Source organism: Perca fluviatilis, chromosome 12 (assembly GCF_010015445.1).
Source record: "Perca fluviatilis chromosome 12, GENO_Pfluv_1.0, whole genome shotgun sequence".
Lineage (NCBI taxonomy): Eukaryota > Metazoa > Chordata > Actinopteri > Perciformes > Percidae > Perca > Perca fluviatilis.
This window is the reverse complement of record NC_053123.1, coordinates 36043536-36059730: the sequence shown is the minus strand read 5'-3', so window position 1 is coordinate 36059730 and position 16195 is coordinate 36043536. Positions and strand designations below refer to the sequence as shown.

The window sequence follows — 16195 nt, the reverse complement described above, 5'->3', positions numbered from 1 at the left end:
GGCTGGTCTGCACCAGGCTTAAATCTCTTTTATAGTAGCTGGCTGGCTCGGTTCCAGGCTTAAATCCCTTTATAGTAGCTGGCTGGCTCCGGTTCCAGGCTTAAATCTCTTTTATAGTAGCTGGCTGGCTCGGTTCCAGGCTTAAATCTCTTTTTAATAGTAGCTGGCTGGCTCGGTTCCAGGCTTAAATCTCTTTTATAGTAGCTGGTTGGCTCGGTTCCAGGCTTAAATTCTCTTTATAGTAGCTGGTTGGCCCGGTTCCAGGCTTAAATCTCTTTATAGTAGCTGGCCTGGTTCGGTTCCAGGCTTAAATCTCTTTATAGTAACTGGCTGGCTCGGTTCCAGGCTTAAATCTCTTTATAGTAGCTGGTTGGCTCGGTTCCAGGCTTAAATCTCTTTTATAGTAGCTGGCTGGCCTCGGTTCCAGGCTTAAACTCTCTTTATAGTAACTGGCTGGCTCGGTTCCAGGCTTAAATCTCTTTTATAGTAGCTGGCTGGCTCGGTTCCAGGCTTAAATCTCTTTATAGTAGTGGCTGGCCCGGTTCCAGGCTTACATCTCTTTTATAGTAGCTGGCCGGCCTCGGTTCCAGGCTTAAATCTCTTTATAGTAGCTGGTGGCTCCGGTTCCAGGCTTAGATCTCTTTATAGTAGCTGGTTGGCGCGGTTCAGGCTTAAATCTCTTTTATAGTAGCTGGCTTGCTCGGTTCCAGGCTTAAATCTCTTTTATAATAACTGGCTGGCTCGTACCAGGCTTAAATCTCTTTATAGTAGCTGGTTGGCTCAGTTCCAGGCTTAAATCTTTTATAGTAGCGGCTGGCTCGGTTCCAGGCTTAAATCTCTTTTATAGTAACTGGTTGGCTCGGTTCCAGCTTTAAATCCCTTTATAGTAGCTGGTTGGCTCGGTTCCAGGCTTAAATCTCTTTATAGTAGCTGGTTGGCTCGGTTCCAGGTTTAAATCCTTTGTATAGTAGCTGGTTGGCTCGGTTCCAGGCTTAAATCTCTTTATAGTAGCTGGTTTGCTCCGTTCCAGGCTTAAATCTCTTTTATAGTACCTGGCTGGCTCGGTACCAGGCTTAAATCTCTTTTATAGTAACTGGCTGGCTCGGTTCCAGGCTTAAATCTCTTTATAATAACTGGCTGGCTCGGTACCAGGCTTAAATCCTTTTATAGTAGCTGGTTGGCCCAGTTCCAGGCTTAAATCTCTTTTATAGTAGCTGGCTGGCTCGGTTCCAGGCTTAAATCTCTTTATAGTAACTGGTTGGCTCGGTTCCAGCTTTAAATCTCTTTATAGTAGCTGGTTGGCTCGGTTCCAGGCTTAAATCTCTTTATAGTAGCTGGTTGGCTCCGGTTCCAGGTTTAAATCTCTTTGTATAGTAGCTGGTTGGCCCGGTTCCAGGCTTAAATCTCTTGTATAGTAGCTGGTTTGCTCAGTTCCAGGCTTAAATCTCTTTATAGTACCTGGCTGGCTCGGTACCAGGCTTAAATCTCTTTTATAGTAACTGGCTGGCTCGGTTCCAGGCTTAAATCTCTTTTATAGTAACTGGCTGGCTCGGTACCAGGCTTAAATCTCTTTTATAGTAGCTGGTTGGCTCAGTTCCAGGCTTAAATCTCTTTTATAGTAGCTGGCTGGCTCGGTTCCAGGCTTAAATCTCTTTTATAGTAACTGGTTGGCTCGGTTCCAGCTTTAAATCTCTTTTATAGTAGCTGGTTGGCTCGGTTCCAGGCTTAAATCTCTTTTATAGTAGCTGGTTGGCTCGGTTCCAGGTTTAAATCTCTTTTATAGTAGCTGGTTGGCTCGGTTCCAGGCTTAAATCTCTTGTATAGTAGCTGGTTGGCTCGGTTCCAGGCTTAAATCTCTTTTATAGTAGCTGGTTGGCTCGGTTCCAGGCTTAAATCTCTTTTATAGTAGCTGGCTGGCTCGGTTCCAGGCTTAAATCTCTTTTATAGTAACTGGCTGACTCGGTTCCAGGCTTAAATCTCTTTTATAGTAACTGGCTGGCTCGGTACCAGGCTTAAATCTCTTTTATAGTAGCTGGCTGGCTCGGTTCCAGGCTTAAATCTCTTTTATAGTAACTGGCTGACTCGGTTCCAGGCTTACATCTCTTTTATAGTAGCTGCCTGCCTCGGTTCCAGGCTTAAATCTCTTTTATAGTAGCTGGTTGGCTTGGTTCCAGGCTTAGATCTCTTTTATAGTAGCTGGTTTGATCGGTTCCAGGCTTAAATCTCTTTTATAGTACCTGGCTGGCTCCGGTACCAGGCTTAAATCTCTTTATAGTAACTGGCTGGCTCGGTTCCAGGCTTAAATCTCTTTTATAATAACTGGCTGGCTCGGTACCAGGCTTAAATCTCTTTTATAGTAACTGGTTGGCTCAGTTCCAGGCTTAAATCTCTTTTATAGTAGCTGGTTGGCTCGGTTCCAGCTTTAAATCTCTTTTATAGTAGCTGGTTGGCTCGGTTCCAGGCTTAAATCTCTTTTATAGTAGCTGGTTGGCTCGGTTCCAGGTTTAAATCTCTTCTATAGTAGCTGGTTGGCTCGGTTCCAGGCTTAAATCTCTTGTATAGTAGCTGGTTGGCTCGGTTCCAGGCTTAAATCTCTTTTATAGTAACTGGCTGGCTCGGTTCCAGGCTTAAATCTCTTTTATAGTAGCTGGTTGGCTCGGTTCCAGGCTTAAATCTCTTTTATAGTAGCTGGTTGGCTCGGTTCCAGGCTTAAATCTCTTTTATGGTACCTGGCTGGCTCTGTACCAGGCTTAAATCTCTTTTATAGTAGCTGGCTGGCTCCGTACCAGGCTTAAATCTCTTTTATAGTAGCTGGCTGGCTCGGTTCCAGGCTTAAATCTCTTTTATAGTAGCTGGCTGGCTCGGTTCCAGGCTTAAATCTCTTTTATAGTAACTGGCTGACTCGGTTCCAGGCTTAAATCTCTTTTATAGTAACTGGCTGGCTCGGTACCAGGCTTAAATCTCTTTTATAGTAGCTGGCTGGCTCGGTTCCAGGCTTAAATCTCTTTTATAGTAACTGGCTGACTCGGTTCCAGGCTTACATCTCTTTTATAGTAGCTGGCTGCCTCGGTTCCAGGCTTAAATCTCTTTTATAGTAGCTGGTTGGCTTGGTTCCAGGCTTAGATCTCTTTTATAGTAGCTGGTTTGATCGGTTCCAGGCTTAAATCTCTTTTATAGTACCTGGCTGGCTCGGTACCAGGCTTAAATCTCTTTTATAGTAACTGGCTGGCTCGGTTCCAGGCTTAAATCTCTTTTATAATAACTGGCTGGCTCGGTACCAGGCTTAAATCTCTTTTATAGTAACTGGTTGGCTCAGTTCCAGGCTTAAATCTCTTTTATAGTAACTGGTTGGCTCGGTTCCAGCTTTAAATCTCTTTTATAGTAGCTGGTTGGCTCGGTTCCAGGCTTAAATCTCTTTATAGGTAGCTGGTTGGCTCGGTTCCAGGTTTAAATCTCTTCTATAGTAGCTGGTTGGCTCGGTTCCAGGCTTAAATCTCTTGTATAGTAGCTGGTTGGCTCGGTTCCAGGCTTAAATCTCTTTTATAGTAACTGGCTGGCTCGGTTCCAGGCTTAAATCTCTTTTATAGTAGCTGGTTGGCTCGGTTCCAGGCTTAAATCTCTTTTATAGTAGCTGGTTGGCTCGGTTCCAGGCTTAAATCTCTTTTATGGTACCTGGCTGGCTCGGTACCAGGCTTAAATCTCTTTTATAGTAGCTGGCTGGCTCCGTACCAGGCTTAAATCTCTTTTATAGTAGCTGGCTGGCTCGGTTCCAGGCTTAAATCTCTTTTATAGTAGCTGGCTGGCTCGGTTCCAGGCTTACATCTCTTTTATAGTAGCTGCCTGCCTCGGTTCCAGGCTTAAATCTCTTTTATAGTAACTGGCTGGCTCGGTTCCAGGCTTAAATCTCTTTTATAATAACTGGCTGGCTCGGTACCAGGCTTAAATCTCTTTTATAGTACCTGGCTGGCTCGGTACCAGGCTTAAATCTCTTTTATAGTAACTGGCTGGCTCGGTTCCAGGCTTAAATCTCTTTTATAATAACTGGCTGGCTCGGTACCAGGCTTAAATCTCTTTTATAGTAGCTGGTTGGCTCGGTTCCAGGCTTAAATCTCTTTTATAGTAGCTGGCTGGCTCGGTTCCAGGCTTAAATCTCTTTTATAGTAACTGGCTGGCTCGGTACCAGGCTTAAATCTCTTTTATAGTAGCTGGCTGGCTCGGTTCCAGGCTTAAATCTCTTTTATAGTAACTGGCTGACTCGGTTCCAGGCTTACATCTCTTTTATAGTAGCTGCCTGCCTCGGTTCCAGGCTTAAATCTCTTTTATAGTAGCTGGTTGGCTTGGTTCCAGGCTTAGATCTCTTTTATAGTAGCTGGTTTGATCGGTTCCAGGCTTAAATCTCTTTTATAGTACCTGGCTGGCTCGGTACCAGGCTTAAATCTCTTTTATAGTAACTGGCTGGCTCGGTTCCAGGCTTAAATCTCTTTTATAATAACTGGCTGGCTCGGTACCAGGCTTAAATCTCTTTTATAGTAACTGGTTGGCTCAGTTCCAGGCTTAAATCTCTTTTATAGTAACTGGTTGGCTCGGTTCCAGCTTTAAATCTCTTTTATAGTAGCTGGTTGGCTCGGTTCCAGGCTTAAATCTCTTTTATAGTAGCTGGTTGGCTCGGTTCCAGGTTTAAATCTCTTTTATAGTAGCTGGTTGGCTCGGTTCCAGGCTTAAATCTCTTGTATAGTAGCTGGTTGGCTCGGTTCCAGGCTTAAATCTCTTTTATAGTAACTGGCTGGCTCGGTTCCAGGCTTAAATCTCTTTTATAGTAGCTGGTTGGCTCGGTTCCAGGCTTAAATCTCTTTTATAGTAGCTGGTTGGCTCGGTTCCAGGCTTAAATCTCTTTTATGGTACCTGGCTGGCTCTGTACCAGGCTTAAATCTCTTTTATAGTAGCTGGCTGGCTCCGTACCAGGCTTAAATCTCTTTTATAGTAGCTGGTTGGCTCGGTTCCAGGCTTAAACTCTCTTTATAGTAGCTGGCTGGCTCGGTTCCAGGCTTACATCTCTTTATAGTAGCTGCCTGCCTCGGTTCCAGGCTTTAAATCTCTTTTATAGTAGCTGGTTGGCTCGGTTCCAGGCTTAGATCTCTTTATAGTAGCTGGTTGGTGGCTCGGTTCCAGGCTTAAATCTCTTTTATAGTACCTGGCTGGCTCCGGTACCAGGCTTAAATCTCTTTATAGTAACTGGCTGGCTCGGTTCCAGGCTTAAATCTCTTTATAATAACTGGCTGGCTCGGTACCAGGCATAAATCTCTTTATAGTAGCTGGTTTGCTCGGTTCCAGGCTTAAATCTCTTTATAGTAGCTGGCTGGCTCGGTTCCAGGCTTAAATCTCTTTATAGTAACTGGCTGGCTCGGTACCAGGCTTAAATCTCTTTATAGTAGCGGCTGGCTCGGTTCCAGGTTTAAATCTCTTGTATAGTAGCTGGTTGGCTCGGTTCCAGGCTTGAATCTCTTTTATAGTAACTGGTTGGCTCGGTTCCAGGCTTAAATCTCTTTTATAGTAACTGGCTGGCTCGGTACCAGGCTTAAATCTCTTTTATAGTAACTGGCTGGCTCGGTACCAGGCTTAAATCTCTTTTATAGTAGCTGGTTGGCTCGGTACCAGGCTTAAATCTCTTTTATAGTAGCTGGCTGGCTCGGTACCAGGATTAAATCTCTTTTATAGTAGCTGGCTGGCTCGGTTCCAGGTTTAAATCTCTTGTATAGTAGCTGGTTGGCTCGGTTCCAGGCTTAAATCTCTTTTATAGTAACTGGTTGGCTCGGTTCCAGGCTTAAATCTCTTTTATAGTAACTGGCTGGCTCGGTACCAGGCTTAAATCTCTTTTATAGTAACTGGCTGGCTCGGTACCAGGCTTAAATCTCTTTTATAGTAGCTGGTTGGCCCGGTAGCAGGCTTAAATCCTCTTTATAGTAGCTGGCTGGCTCGGTGCCAGGCTTAAATCTCTTTATAGTAGCTGGCTGGCTCGGTTCCAGGCTTAAATCTCTTTATAGTAGCCTGGCTCCGGTACCAGGCTTAAATCTCTTTATAGTAGCTGGCTGGCTCGGTTCCAGGCTTAAATCTCTTTATAGTAGCGTGGCTCGCCGTACCAGGCTTAAATCTTTTATAGTAGCTGGCTGGCTCGGTTCCAGGCTTAAATCTCTTTTATAGTAGCTGGCTGGCTCGGTACCAGGCTTAAATCTCTTTTATAGTAGCTGGCTGGCTCGGTTCCAGGCTTAAATCTCTTTTATAGTAGCTGGCTGGCTCGGTACCAGGCTTAAATCTCTTTTATAGTAGCTGGCTGGCTCGGTTCCAGGCTTAAATCTCTTTTATAGTAGCTGGTTGGCTCGGTTCCAGGCTTAAATCTCTTTTATAGTAGCTGGCTGGCTCGGTACCAGGCTTAAATCTCTTTTATATCAGCCTTTAAATAAACGTCAACGGAGATATTGAACTGGGAAAAACACTTCCAGAACCAAAGCTGTTAAGGAAGTGGGCCATCACTACAACATAAACACATGATCTAACTATTCATCTAGCGCCAACATCAGGTCAACACACACACACACATATACACACACACACACACACACAGTAACACACACAGACACACACACACACACACAGTAACACACACAGACACACACACATAGTAATACCCAGAGACACCCACACACACACATAGACTGTATGATATATATATATATATATATTATTAATAATAATAATATATTATTAATGATATATTATTTTTATTAATAATATATTATTATTACTATAGTCTGTATAATAACAATATATTATTAATAATAATATATTATTATTAATAATACTGTATTATTATTAATAATATATTATTACTATTATACAGACTATATTAATAATATACAGTGTATGGAGCTGACTGAGTGTCTCTGTGTCCCAGCCAGCTGTCGGGCCCGTCCTGCCCGTCGTCCTGGCGTGGGCGGCTGCCCTACGTGCGCTGCGTGGTCGGCCCAGAGTTCAGCACCGGACGCAGAGTCAAGCTGTCGGTCCACAACGCCCTGACCCCGGTCCTGCTGAACAACATCTTCTCCTCTCTGACGGGCCGAGTAGAGCCAGGTACTCTCCTTGTCAGGCAGTCCCATAATCCTACGCATAATCAGCCAAAGTCCTCATATTTATTCAAGTACGTCGCACTTTTGGCGCATAAATTGCCGATTTCCACGCAAAATATTCGGTGCTTGCATGATTTCATAACCTCCGCATTTTTGTTGCAAAAAAGTCCCATAATATATCTTAAAACTCCGCATTTTTCTGGAAGGACTGATCAGTGTTTCTCAAATGGGGGTACATGTCCCCCTAGGGGTACTCTGGAGGACTGCAGGGGGTACGTGTCCCCCTAGGGGTACTCTGGAGGACTGCAGGGGGTACGTGTCCCCCTAGGGGTACTTTGGAGGACTGCAGGGGGTACGTATCCCCCTAGGGGTACTCTGGAGGACTGCAGGGGGTATGTGTCCCCCTAGGGGTACTCTGGAGTACTTCAGGGGGTACGTGTCCCCCTAGGGGTACTATGGAGGACTGCAGGGGGTACGTGTCCCCCTAGGGGTACTATGGAGGACTGCAGGGGGTACGTGACATTTTTTGCAAAATGTTTTCAGTTCCAAGGCTGTAGTTACTTCTACTGTCTTTTTATTCTCCAAGTTTTCTTTTTTTTCTGCTTTTTTCAAAGTTTTTGTCGCTTATTTGAATTTTTTGTCCCTTTTGTCGCCCTAGTGCTGCCTTCCTTCCTTCTTTCTACTGTTGTTTTTGTCCCCTTTGTCTCAAACCCTGTGAGGGGCTGGATATGGCCCTCGGGCCTTGAGTTTGACACGTGTGACCTACGTAAACACCTTCCCGTAATCAATGGCGCCGTCATTACGGTGACCAGCGTAGCGCAAGCGTAGGGTTCGGTTCGCTGGGAAAAAACTCTAAGGTTCGGCAGAAACCCAACTCCGTCAAAAAGCCCAATATTCAGTCGAATCAGAAACCCAATCCTGGATTCGGTGCATAAAAACTAAAGGTTAAAGAAATACGTCACCGTTTGTTGAAATAGTTCTTATCACGGTCTACCCTGGCTGTAGATAGGTGGGCCGACACATTTTCTGTCTCAGTGCAAGTAATTAGGTTGTTTTAATGTCTTTTGTTGGCTCACTTTTACTCACAACATGCTAACCGGCAACATAGGATTCCATTCACTACGCTAAGCTAACTAGCGGCGGCGCTGCCGGTGTTGCACCGGAATAAAACGATGCATGCACAAAAAATGCGTTGGCCCACCTATCTACAGCTAGAGGGAGACCTCACCTATCTACAGCTAGGGGAGACCCCACCTATCTACAGCTAGAGGAGACCCCACCTATCTACAGCTAGAGGAGACCTCACCTATCTACAGCTAGAGGAGACCCCACCTATCTACAGCTAGAGGAGACCCCACCTATCTACAGCTAGGGAGACCCACCTACCTGCTACAGCTAGGAGAGACCCCACCTATCTACAGCTAGAGGAGACCCCACCTATCTACAGCTAGAGGAGACCCCACCTATCTACAGCTAGAGGAGACCTCACCTATCTACAGCTAGGGGAGACCCCACCTATCTACAGCTAGGGGAGACCCCACCTATCTACAACTAGAGGAGACCCCACCTATCTACAGTTAGAGGAGACCCCACCTAGCTACAGCTAGGGGAGACCCCACCTATCTACAACTAGAGGAGACCCCACCTATCTACAGTTAGAGGAGACCCCACCTAGCTACAGCTAGAGGAGACCCCACCTATCTACAGCTAGGGGAGACCCCACCTATCTACAGCTAGGGGAGACCCCACCTATCTACAACTAGAGGAGACCCCACCTATCTACAGTTAGAGGAGACCCCACCTAGCTACAGCTAGAGGAGACCCCACCTATCTACAGCTAGGGGAGACCCCACCTATCTACAACTAGGGGAGACCCCACCTATCTACAGCTAGAGGAGACCCCACCTATCTACAGCTAGAGGAGACCCCACCTATCTACAGCTAGAGGAGACCCCACCTATCTACAGCTAGAGGAGACCCCACCTATCTACAGCTAGAGGAGACCCCACCTATCTACAGCTAGAGGAGACCCCACCTATCTACTGCTAGGGGAGACCGGGATAAGCCCTATTTCAACAAACGGTGGTGTATCCCTTTAAGATCAAGGTAACTTTATTATCCCCGAGGGGCAATTATTTGTACAGCCAGCAGACAGACATAAAGACAAGACACACAACAATACAGCAAAACATGAAATACCCACAGTTTCTAAACCACAATAGTAAATAAAATACATACCTTTAAAACGGTTCTGGCAAATTGTTTAAAATGGAAATAGAAGTTGGGATAAAAGAGTTTCTGAGTCTATTGGACCTGCATCTGGGCATGGAGTACCTACGGCCTGAAGGGAGTAGCTGAAACTGGCAGGACAAGGGGGGGCTAGGGTCAGCAGCAATGGATCGGGCCTTCTTTGCCACTCTGTTGGAGTAGATGTGGGAGAGAGTGGGGAAGGTGATGCCTGCAATCTTGCCACATGTCCTAACAATACTCTTTAGTCGTTTTTAGTTTTTTCATGAAGTTTAAAAAAAAAACTAAAACTCCCCTGACATCAGATTTGTTTTGAGGCTCGCTGAGTTTGTTCCATCAATCATCAAAGTGAAGATTGACCTGATGAGTGGACCACATGTGTCTCCATCTCTCTGTCAGACCAGTACATCATCCTGGGAGCTCAGAGGGACTCTCTGGGCCCCGGCGCCGTGACCTCCGGAGTCGGGACGGCCCTCCTCCTGGAGCTGGCGCGAACTTTCTCCGCCATGGTGAAGAAAGGTAAGACTCACCACGACACAGGTGGGCTTCACAGGGGGCGGTTCTAGGATCAGACCATTTAGGGGGGCTCAGCCCCTGATGAGACATGGACACAGATACTTTGAATGAAGTGTAATTTATAGGGCAGTCAAACGATTACATTTTTTTTTTAATCGCGATTAATCGCTGAATTTCAATAGTTAATCGCATGTTTTATCACATGATTAAAATTCTATTATTTTGCATTTCAGAACTGTTTTTAAGTAAATATTAACAATGGGACGCAGTTCTTACCAGTGTATCTTGATTGGGAATCAAATGAATGCAAAGAAAGTGACTTTATGAACTTGACTTTAAGATTTGTACTGTATTTGTTTATTATTTATTTATTTACTGTAAACAAAAGAAAAATGTGTGAATTTGTCATTATTGCACAATTCCTCCAAGTACCTAACTAAAAAAACAAAAAAATCCCTAACCCTACCAGAGTCAATACAGTGTGCAGTAACTCCTAAATAATGTAGATTACTCACTAACGTCCAGTGATCACCTTGCAGCACTTTGCAGCAGCTCCAGTGATCACTGCTTCCTCCGTGGAGTACAGGCTGTGTGTGCGTGAAACTACTGTCCCCCTCGACGCTAATGTATAACAGGGTCAACCATAGTACATCTTTAAGACCCGAGTCTTCTACGATGCTGACAGGTCTGCAGTTAGTTGCCACCCATTTCGCAAGAGCTGTAGTAATTTTTTGGGATTTGTTTCATCAACAGGTCGGCGAGTAGCACTCTCCAATTAGTGCTTAGCCTGAGCCCGCTAGCATCAGCCCGAGTCACGTTAACTGGACTATATGCTGAGCTCGTAGCTGGTAGCTCAAGCTCGAAGCGCTTCGGTGATATTTTAATTCGGCTTTACACAATGTGCACGTGGCTTTCGACTTGTCTACGAGCCGTCCGGGTCCATTCAGAATCGTGTTTACTGCTGTCTTTCTCCATCATGCCTGCAGCCTGCAGCAGGAGGATGTGTTAGGAGGAAGTATGGCAGCTTGATGAAAAGTAACGGTGCGGCAAAAGGTCAAAATAGTCGCCTGTTAGGCACGACGCGAAGCCGAGTGAAGTGTAAAATAAATTAATAAATGGCGGCGTGCGATTAAAAAAAATGAACGAGTTTGAGTTTAGTTTATTTATGAAAGGGGACAGCGCAAATTAATAAAACACATGATTTCCCATGGGTTAAAAAAGCCAGAATTAGCTAAAAAGGCTATTTTTCATCTGTAGTCCCCTGCTGCCTTCGATGTTAAAAAAAGGCTTTTTTTTTTAAATACAAAGAAACAAAAAGACAACACAAGCAAAAAAAAAAACTTAGCACAAAGCATCACAAAAAACAGAAAACAACAAAACAGAGCTCAACACACAACGTAGCACAAGACAAGAGACAACACAAAAGCAGAAAGATATACAACGAAGCAAAACCACAGGGTATAAAGTGAAAAAAATATAAATTCAAACAGAACAATAAAAGCAGTATTAAACTAGGAGGAAACAATAAATAAAATTCATATATGTTGATTCAAACTAACAGAATAATATGTATCTTAAAGTGCCCATATTATGAAAAAATCTCTTTTTCTGGTGATTTGGGGAGTTATTTTGTGTCTCTGGTGCTTCCACACACATACACACTTTGAAAAACATCCATCCATGGTGTTCTGAGTGAGATATGTTTCTGAATGTGTCCTGCCTTCAGTCTCCTGGTGAGCTGGTCAAAATCGGCTCGGACTGTGACGTCACAGTCCGAAATGAGCTGGCTAACCACAACCGTTAGCTCGTAGCTAACGGTTAGCATGCTAACGCTAGCATGCTACGTCGTTCTCAATAGCAAAGCACTGCTACAACACACACAAGTTCACCCTAATCTACAAAAGAACTACTTACATGTGCGCCCTCATTTAGAAGTCTCCCAGTTGATCCTGATCCTTGTAACTGACCAAAGTTGGAGAAACAGGCTTTCTTTTACTGTCTCTAGAGTTAGCTAGCTGACATGCTCTACATCTGAGCTACTGAGCATGTGCGAGTGCAATCAAAGATAGTACAGAAGAAGAAGATGAAAAGAGGTCTCACTCTGTAGCTAAAACAGAAACCAGGTGAAAAGAGGATCAGCAGCAGTGAGAGAGAGCTGTGCAGTACAACAACAATATGGTGTTTGTTGAAAATTAAACCATGTAAACCTATTCTGGTACAACCTTAAAATACAATTATGAACCTGAAAATGAGCATAATATGGGCGCTTTAAATTGTGTTAGTGCTGACAACATCCAGTGTTTTGGCGTTATGCTCGGGCCTTATTCGCATCGCGATTAACGCGTTAATGCTGACAGCCCTGGTATTTTACGATGCTTAAATCACTGTTTATTTACATGGACTCTGGTGGGTTTAAGGGAACGCAATTTTGTGGATGTTTTTAAGTTTTATAAAAGGATCTTACTCTTTAACAGAAAGGTCGACCTCCTTATGGAAAGGATCCCTACAGAGACAGACCTTTTAGTTAAAGAGTAAGATCCTTTTACTCCTTTCAGTGCGTATTTTCTTGCCTTTGTTTTGGTAGTTGTGGTGTTTGGTTCTAATGCCGGGCCCTGCAGTTTGGGAACCACTGTGGGTTTTTTTAAGTGTGTTTGTGTTTGTGTGCAGGTTTCAGTCCCAGACGCAGTTTGCTGTTCGTCAGCTGGGACGCTGGAGATTTTGGGAACGTCGGGGCGACTGAATGGCTGGAGGTTCGTCCAATCGCAGAGGAGGAAGGATTTAACCAACCCAAAGACATTCAGAGTTCATTACAATTAATAAAAATAACAATAATGTAACCTCTGTGCTGACCTCTGACCTCTGTTTCCAGGGTTACCTGTCCATGCTCCACCTGAAGGCTGTAGCCTACTTCAGTCTGGACCAGGCCGTCATGGGTAACAGATCTCAGCCAATCAGAGAGCTTCATTAATATATCAGCCATTGAAAGCAATAAAGTAAATGTCTCTCTCCCTGTCTGTCTGTCTGTCTGTTTACCTGTCTGTCTGTCTGCCTGTCTGCCTGTCTGTCTGTCTTTCTGTGTGTCTGCCTGTCTGTCTATCTGTCTCTCTGTCTGTCTGTCTGTCTGTCTGTCTCTCTGCTTGTCTGTCTCTCTGTCTGTCTGCCTGTGTCTGCTTGTCTGTCTGTCTGTCTCTCTGTCTGTCTGTCTCTCTCCCTGTCTGCCTGCCTGTCTGTCTGTCTCTCTGCCTGGCTGTCTGTCTCTCTGCCTATCTGTCTCTCTGCCTGCCTGCCTGTCTGTCTCCCTGTCTGTCTGTCTGCCTCTCTGGCTGCTTGTCTGCCTGTCTGTCTCCCTGTCTGTCTGTCTGCCTCTCTGGCTGCTTGTCTGGCTGCTTGTCTATCTGTCTCTCTGCCTGTCTGTCTCCCTGTCTGTCTCTCTGCCTGTCTGTCTGCAGGTGATGATGTCCTGTCGGCCTACACCAGTCCTCTACTGGTCGACCTGGTGGATGCTGCAATCAGACAGGTCAATAATATATTTAGTTTCTATTTAGTTTCTATATATTCAGACTGATCAATAATATATTTAGTTACTATATAATCAGACAGGTCAATAATATATTTAGTTTCTATATATTCAGACTGATCAATAATATATTTAGTTACTATATAATCAGACAGGTCAATAATATATTTAGTTACTATATATTCAGACAGGTCAATAATATATTTAGTTACTATATATTCAGACAGGTCAATAATATATTTAGTTACTATATAATCAGACAGGTCAATAATATATTTAGTTTCTATTTAGTTTCTATATTCAACTGAAATAATATTTTAGTACTATATATTCAGAAGGCAAAATATTGTTACTATATAAGACGAAAAAGTCATCTAATTATAACGAAATTTCTTATATCATAATTTTGTACTATATAGAATAAATATTAGTTACTATAATTAGACAGTAATAATATTGTTACATATAGACAGTCAAAAATTATGTAAATAAAAATAAAATATTTAGTTTTTAGAATCTTAATATTTTTATCGTAATAATATATAGTTACTATATATTCAGACAGGTAAAATATATTTAGTTTCTATTTAGTTTCTATATATTCAGACTGATCAATAATATATTTAGTTACTATATATTCAGACAGGTCAATAATATATTTAGTTACTATATAATCAGACAGGTCAATAATATATTTAGTTTCTATTTAGTTTCTATATATTCAGACTGATCAATAATATATTTAGTTACTATATATTCAGACAGGTCAATAATATATTTAGTTACTATATAATCAGACAGGTCAATAATATATTTAGTTTCTATTTAGTTACTATATATTCAGACAGGTCAATAATATATTTAGTTACTATATATTCAGACTGATCAATAATATATTTAGTTTCTATTTAGTTACTATATATTCAGACAGGTCAATAATATATTTAGTTACTATATATTCAGACAGATCAATAATATATTTAGTTACTATATATTCAGACAGATCAATAATATATTTAGTTTCTATTTAGTTACTATATATTCAGACTGATCAATAATATATTTAGTTACTATATATTCAGACAGATCAATAATATATTTAGTTACTATATATTCAGACAGATCAATAATATATTTAGTTTCTATTTAGTACTATATATTCAGACTGATCAATAATATATTTAGTTACTATATATTCAGACAGATCAATAATATATTTAGTTTCTATATATTCAGACAGATCAATAATATATTTAGTTTCTATATATTCAGACAGGTCAATAATATATTTAGTTACTATATATTCAGACAGATCAATAATATATTTAGTTACTATATATTCAGACAGGTCAACAATATATTTAGTTACTATATAATCAGACAGGTCAATAATATATTTAGTTTCTATTTAGTTACTATATATTCAGACAGGTCAATAATATATTTAGTTACTATATATTCAGACAGGTCAATAATATATTTAGTTACTATATATTCAACAGGTCAATAATATATTTAGTTACTATATAATCAGACAGGTCAATAATATATTTAGTTTCTATTTAGTTACTATATATTCAGACAAATAATATATTTAGTTACTATATATTCAGACAGGTCAATAATATATTTAGTTACTATATAATCAGACAGGTCAATAATATATTTAGTTCATTTAGTTACTATATATTCAGACAGGTCAATAATATATTTAGTTACTATATATTCAGACAGGTCAATAATATATTTAGTTACTATATATTCAGACAGGTCAATAATATATTTAGTTACTATATAATCAGAAGGTCAATAATATATTTAGTTTCTATTTAGTTTCTATATATTCAGACAGGTCAATAATATATTTAGTTACTATATAATCAGACAGGTCAATAATATATTTAGTTACTATATATTCAGACTGATCAATAATATATTTAGTTACTATATATTCAGACGATCAATAATATATTTTAGTTACTATATATTCAGACAGTCAAAATATATTTAGTTACTATATAATCAGACAGGTCAATAATATATTTAGTTACTATATATTCACTGATAATAATATATTTAGTTACTATATATTCAGACAGGTCAATAATATATTTAGTTACTATATAATCAGACAGGTCAATAATATATTTAGTTACTATATAATCAGACAGGTCAATAATATATTTAGTTACTATATATTCAGACAGGTCAATAATATATTTAGTTACTATATAATCAGACAGGTCAATAATATATTTAGTTTCTATTTAGTTACTATATATTCAGACTGATCAATAATATATTTAGTTTCTATTTAGTTACTATATATTCAGACTGATCAATAATATATTTAGTTACTATATAATCAGACAGGTCAATAATATATTTAGTTTCTATTTAGTTTCTATATATTCAGACTGATCAATAATATATTTAGTTACTATATATTCAGACAGGTCAATAATATATTTAGTTACTATATATTCAGACAGGTCAATAATATATTTAGTACTATATATTCAGACAGATAATATATATAGTTACTATATATTCAGACTGATCAATAATATATTTAGTTTCTATTTAGTTACTATATATTCAGACAGGTCAATAATATATTTAGTTACTATATATTCAGACAGGTCAATAATATATTTAGTTACTATATATCTCAGACAGGTCAATAATATATTTAGTTACTATATATTCAGACAGGTCAATAATATATTTAGTTACTATATAATCAGACAGGTCAATAATATATTTAGTTTCTATTTAGTTACTATATATTCAG

The 16195-nt window shown here is 40.7% G+C and overlaps 1 protein-coding gene across 1 annotated transcript in view; it reads left to right on the top strand.

The window, feature by feature from the left end:
* The window catches only part of tfr2 (transferrin receptor 2), a 41457-nt gene that overhangs the window by 23324 nt on the left and 1938 nt on the right, over positions 1 to 16195 (top strand). The window contains exons 6-10 of the mRNA XM_039818895.1: positions 6950 to 7125; positions 9768 to 9887; positions 12552 to 12634; positions 12754 to 12817; positions 13334 to 13401. Coding sequence (XP_039674829.1) covers positions 6950 to 7125; positions 9768 to 9887; positions 12552 to 12634; positions 12754 to 12817; positions 13334 to 13401 — 511 coding nt within the window. The remainder of the gene's footprint in view (positions 1 to 6949; positions 7126 to 9767; positions 9888 to 12551; positions 12635 to 12753; positions 12818 to 13333; positions 13402 to 16195) is intronic.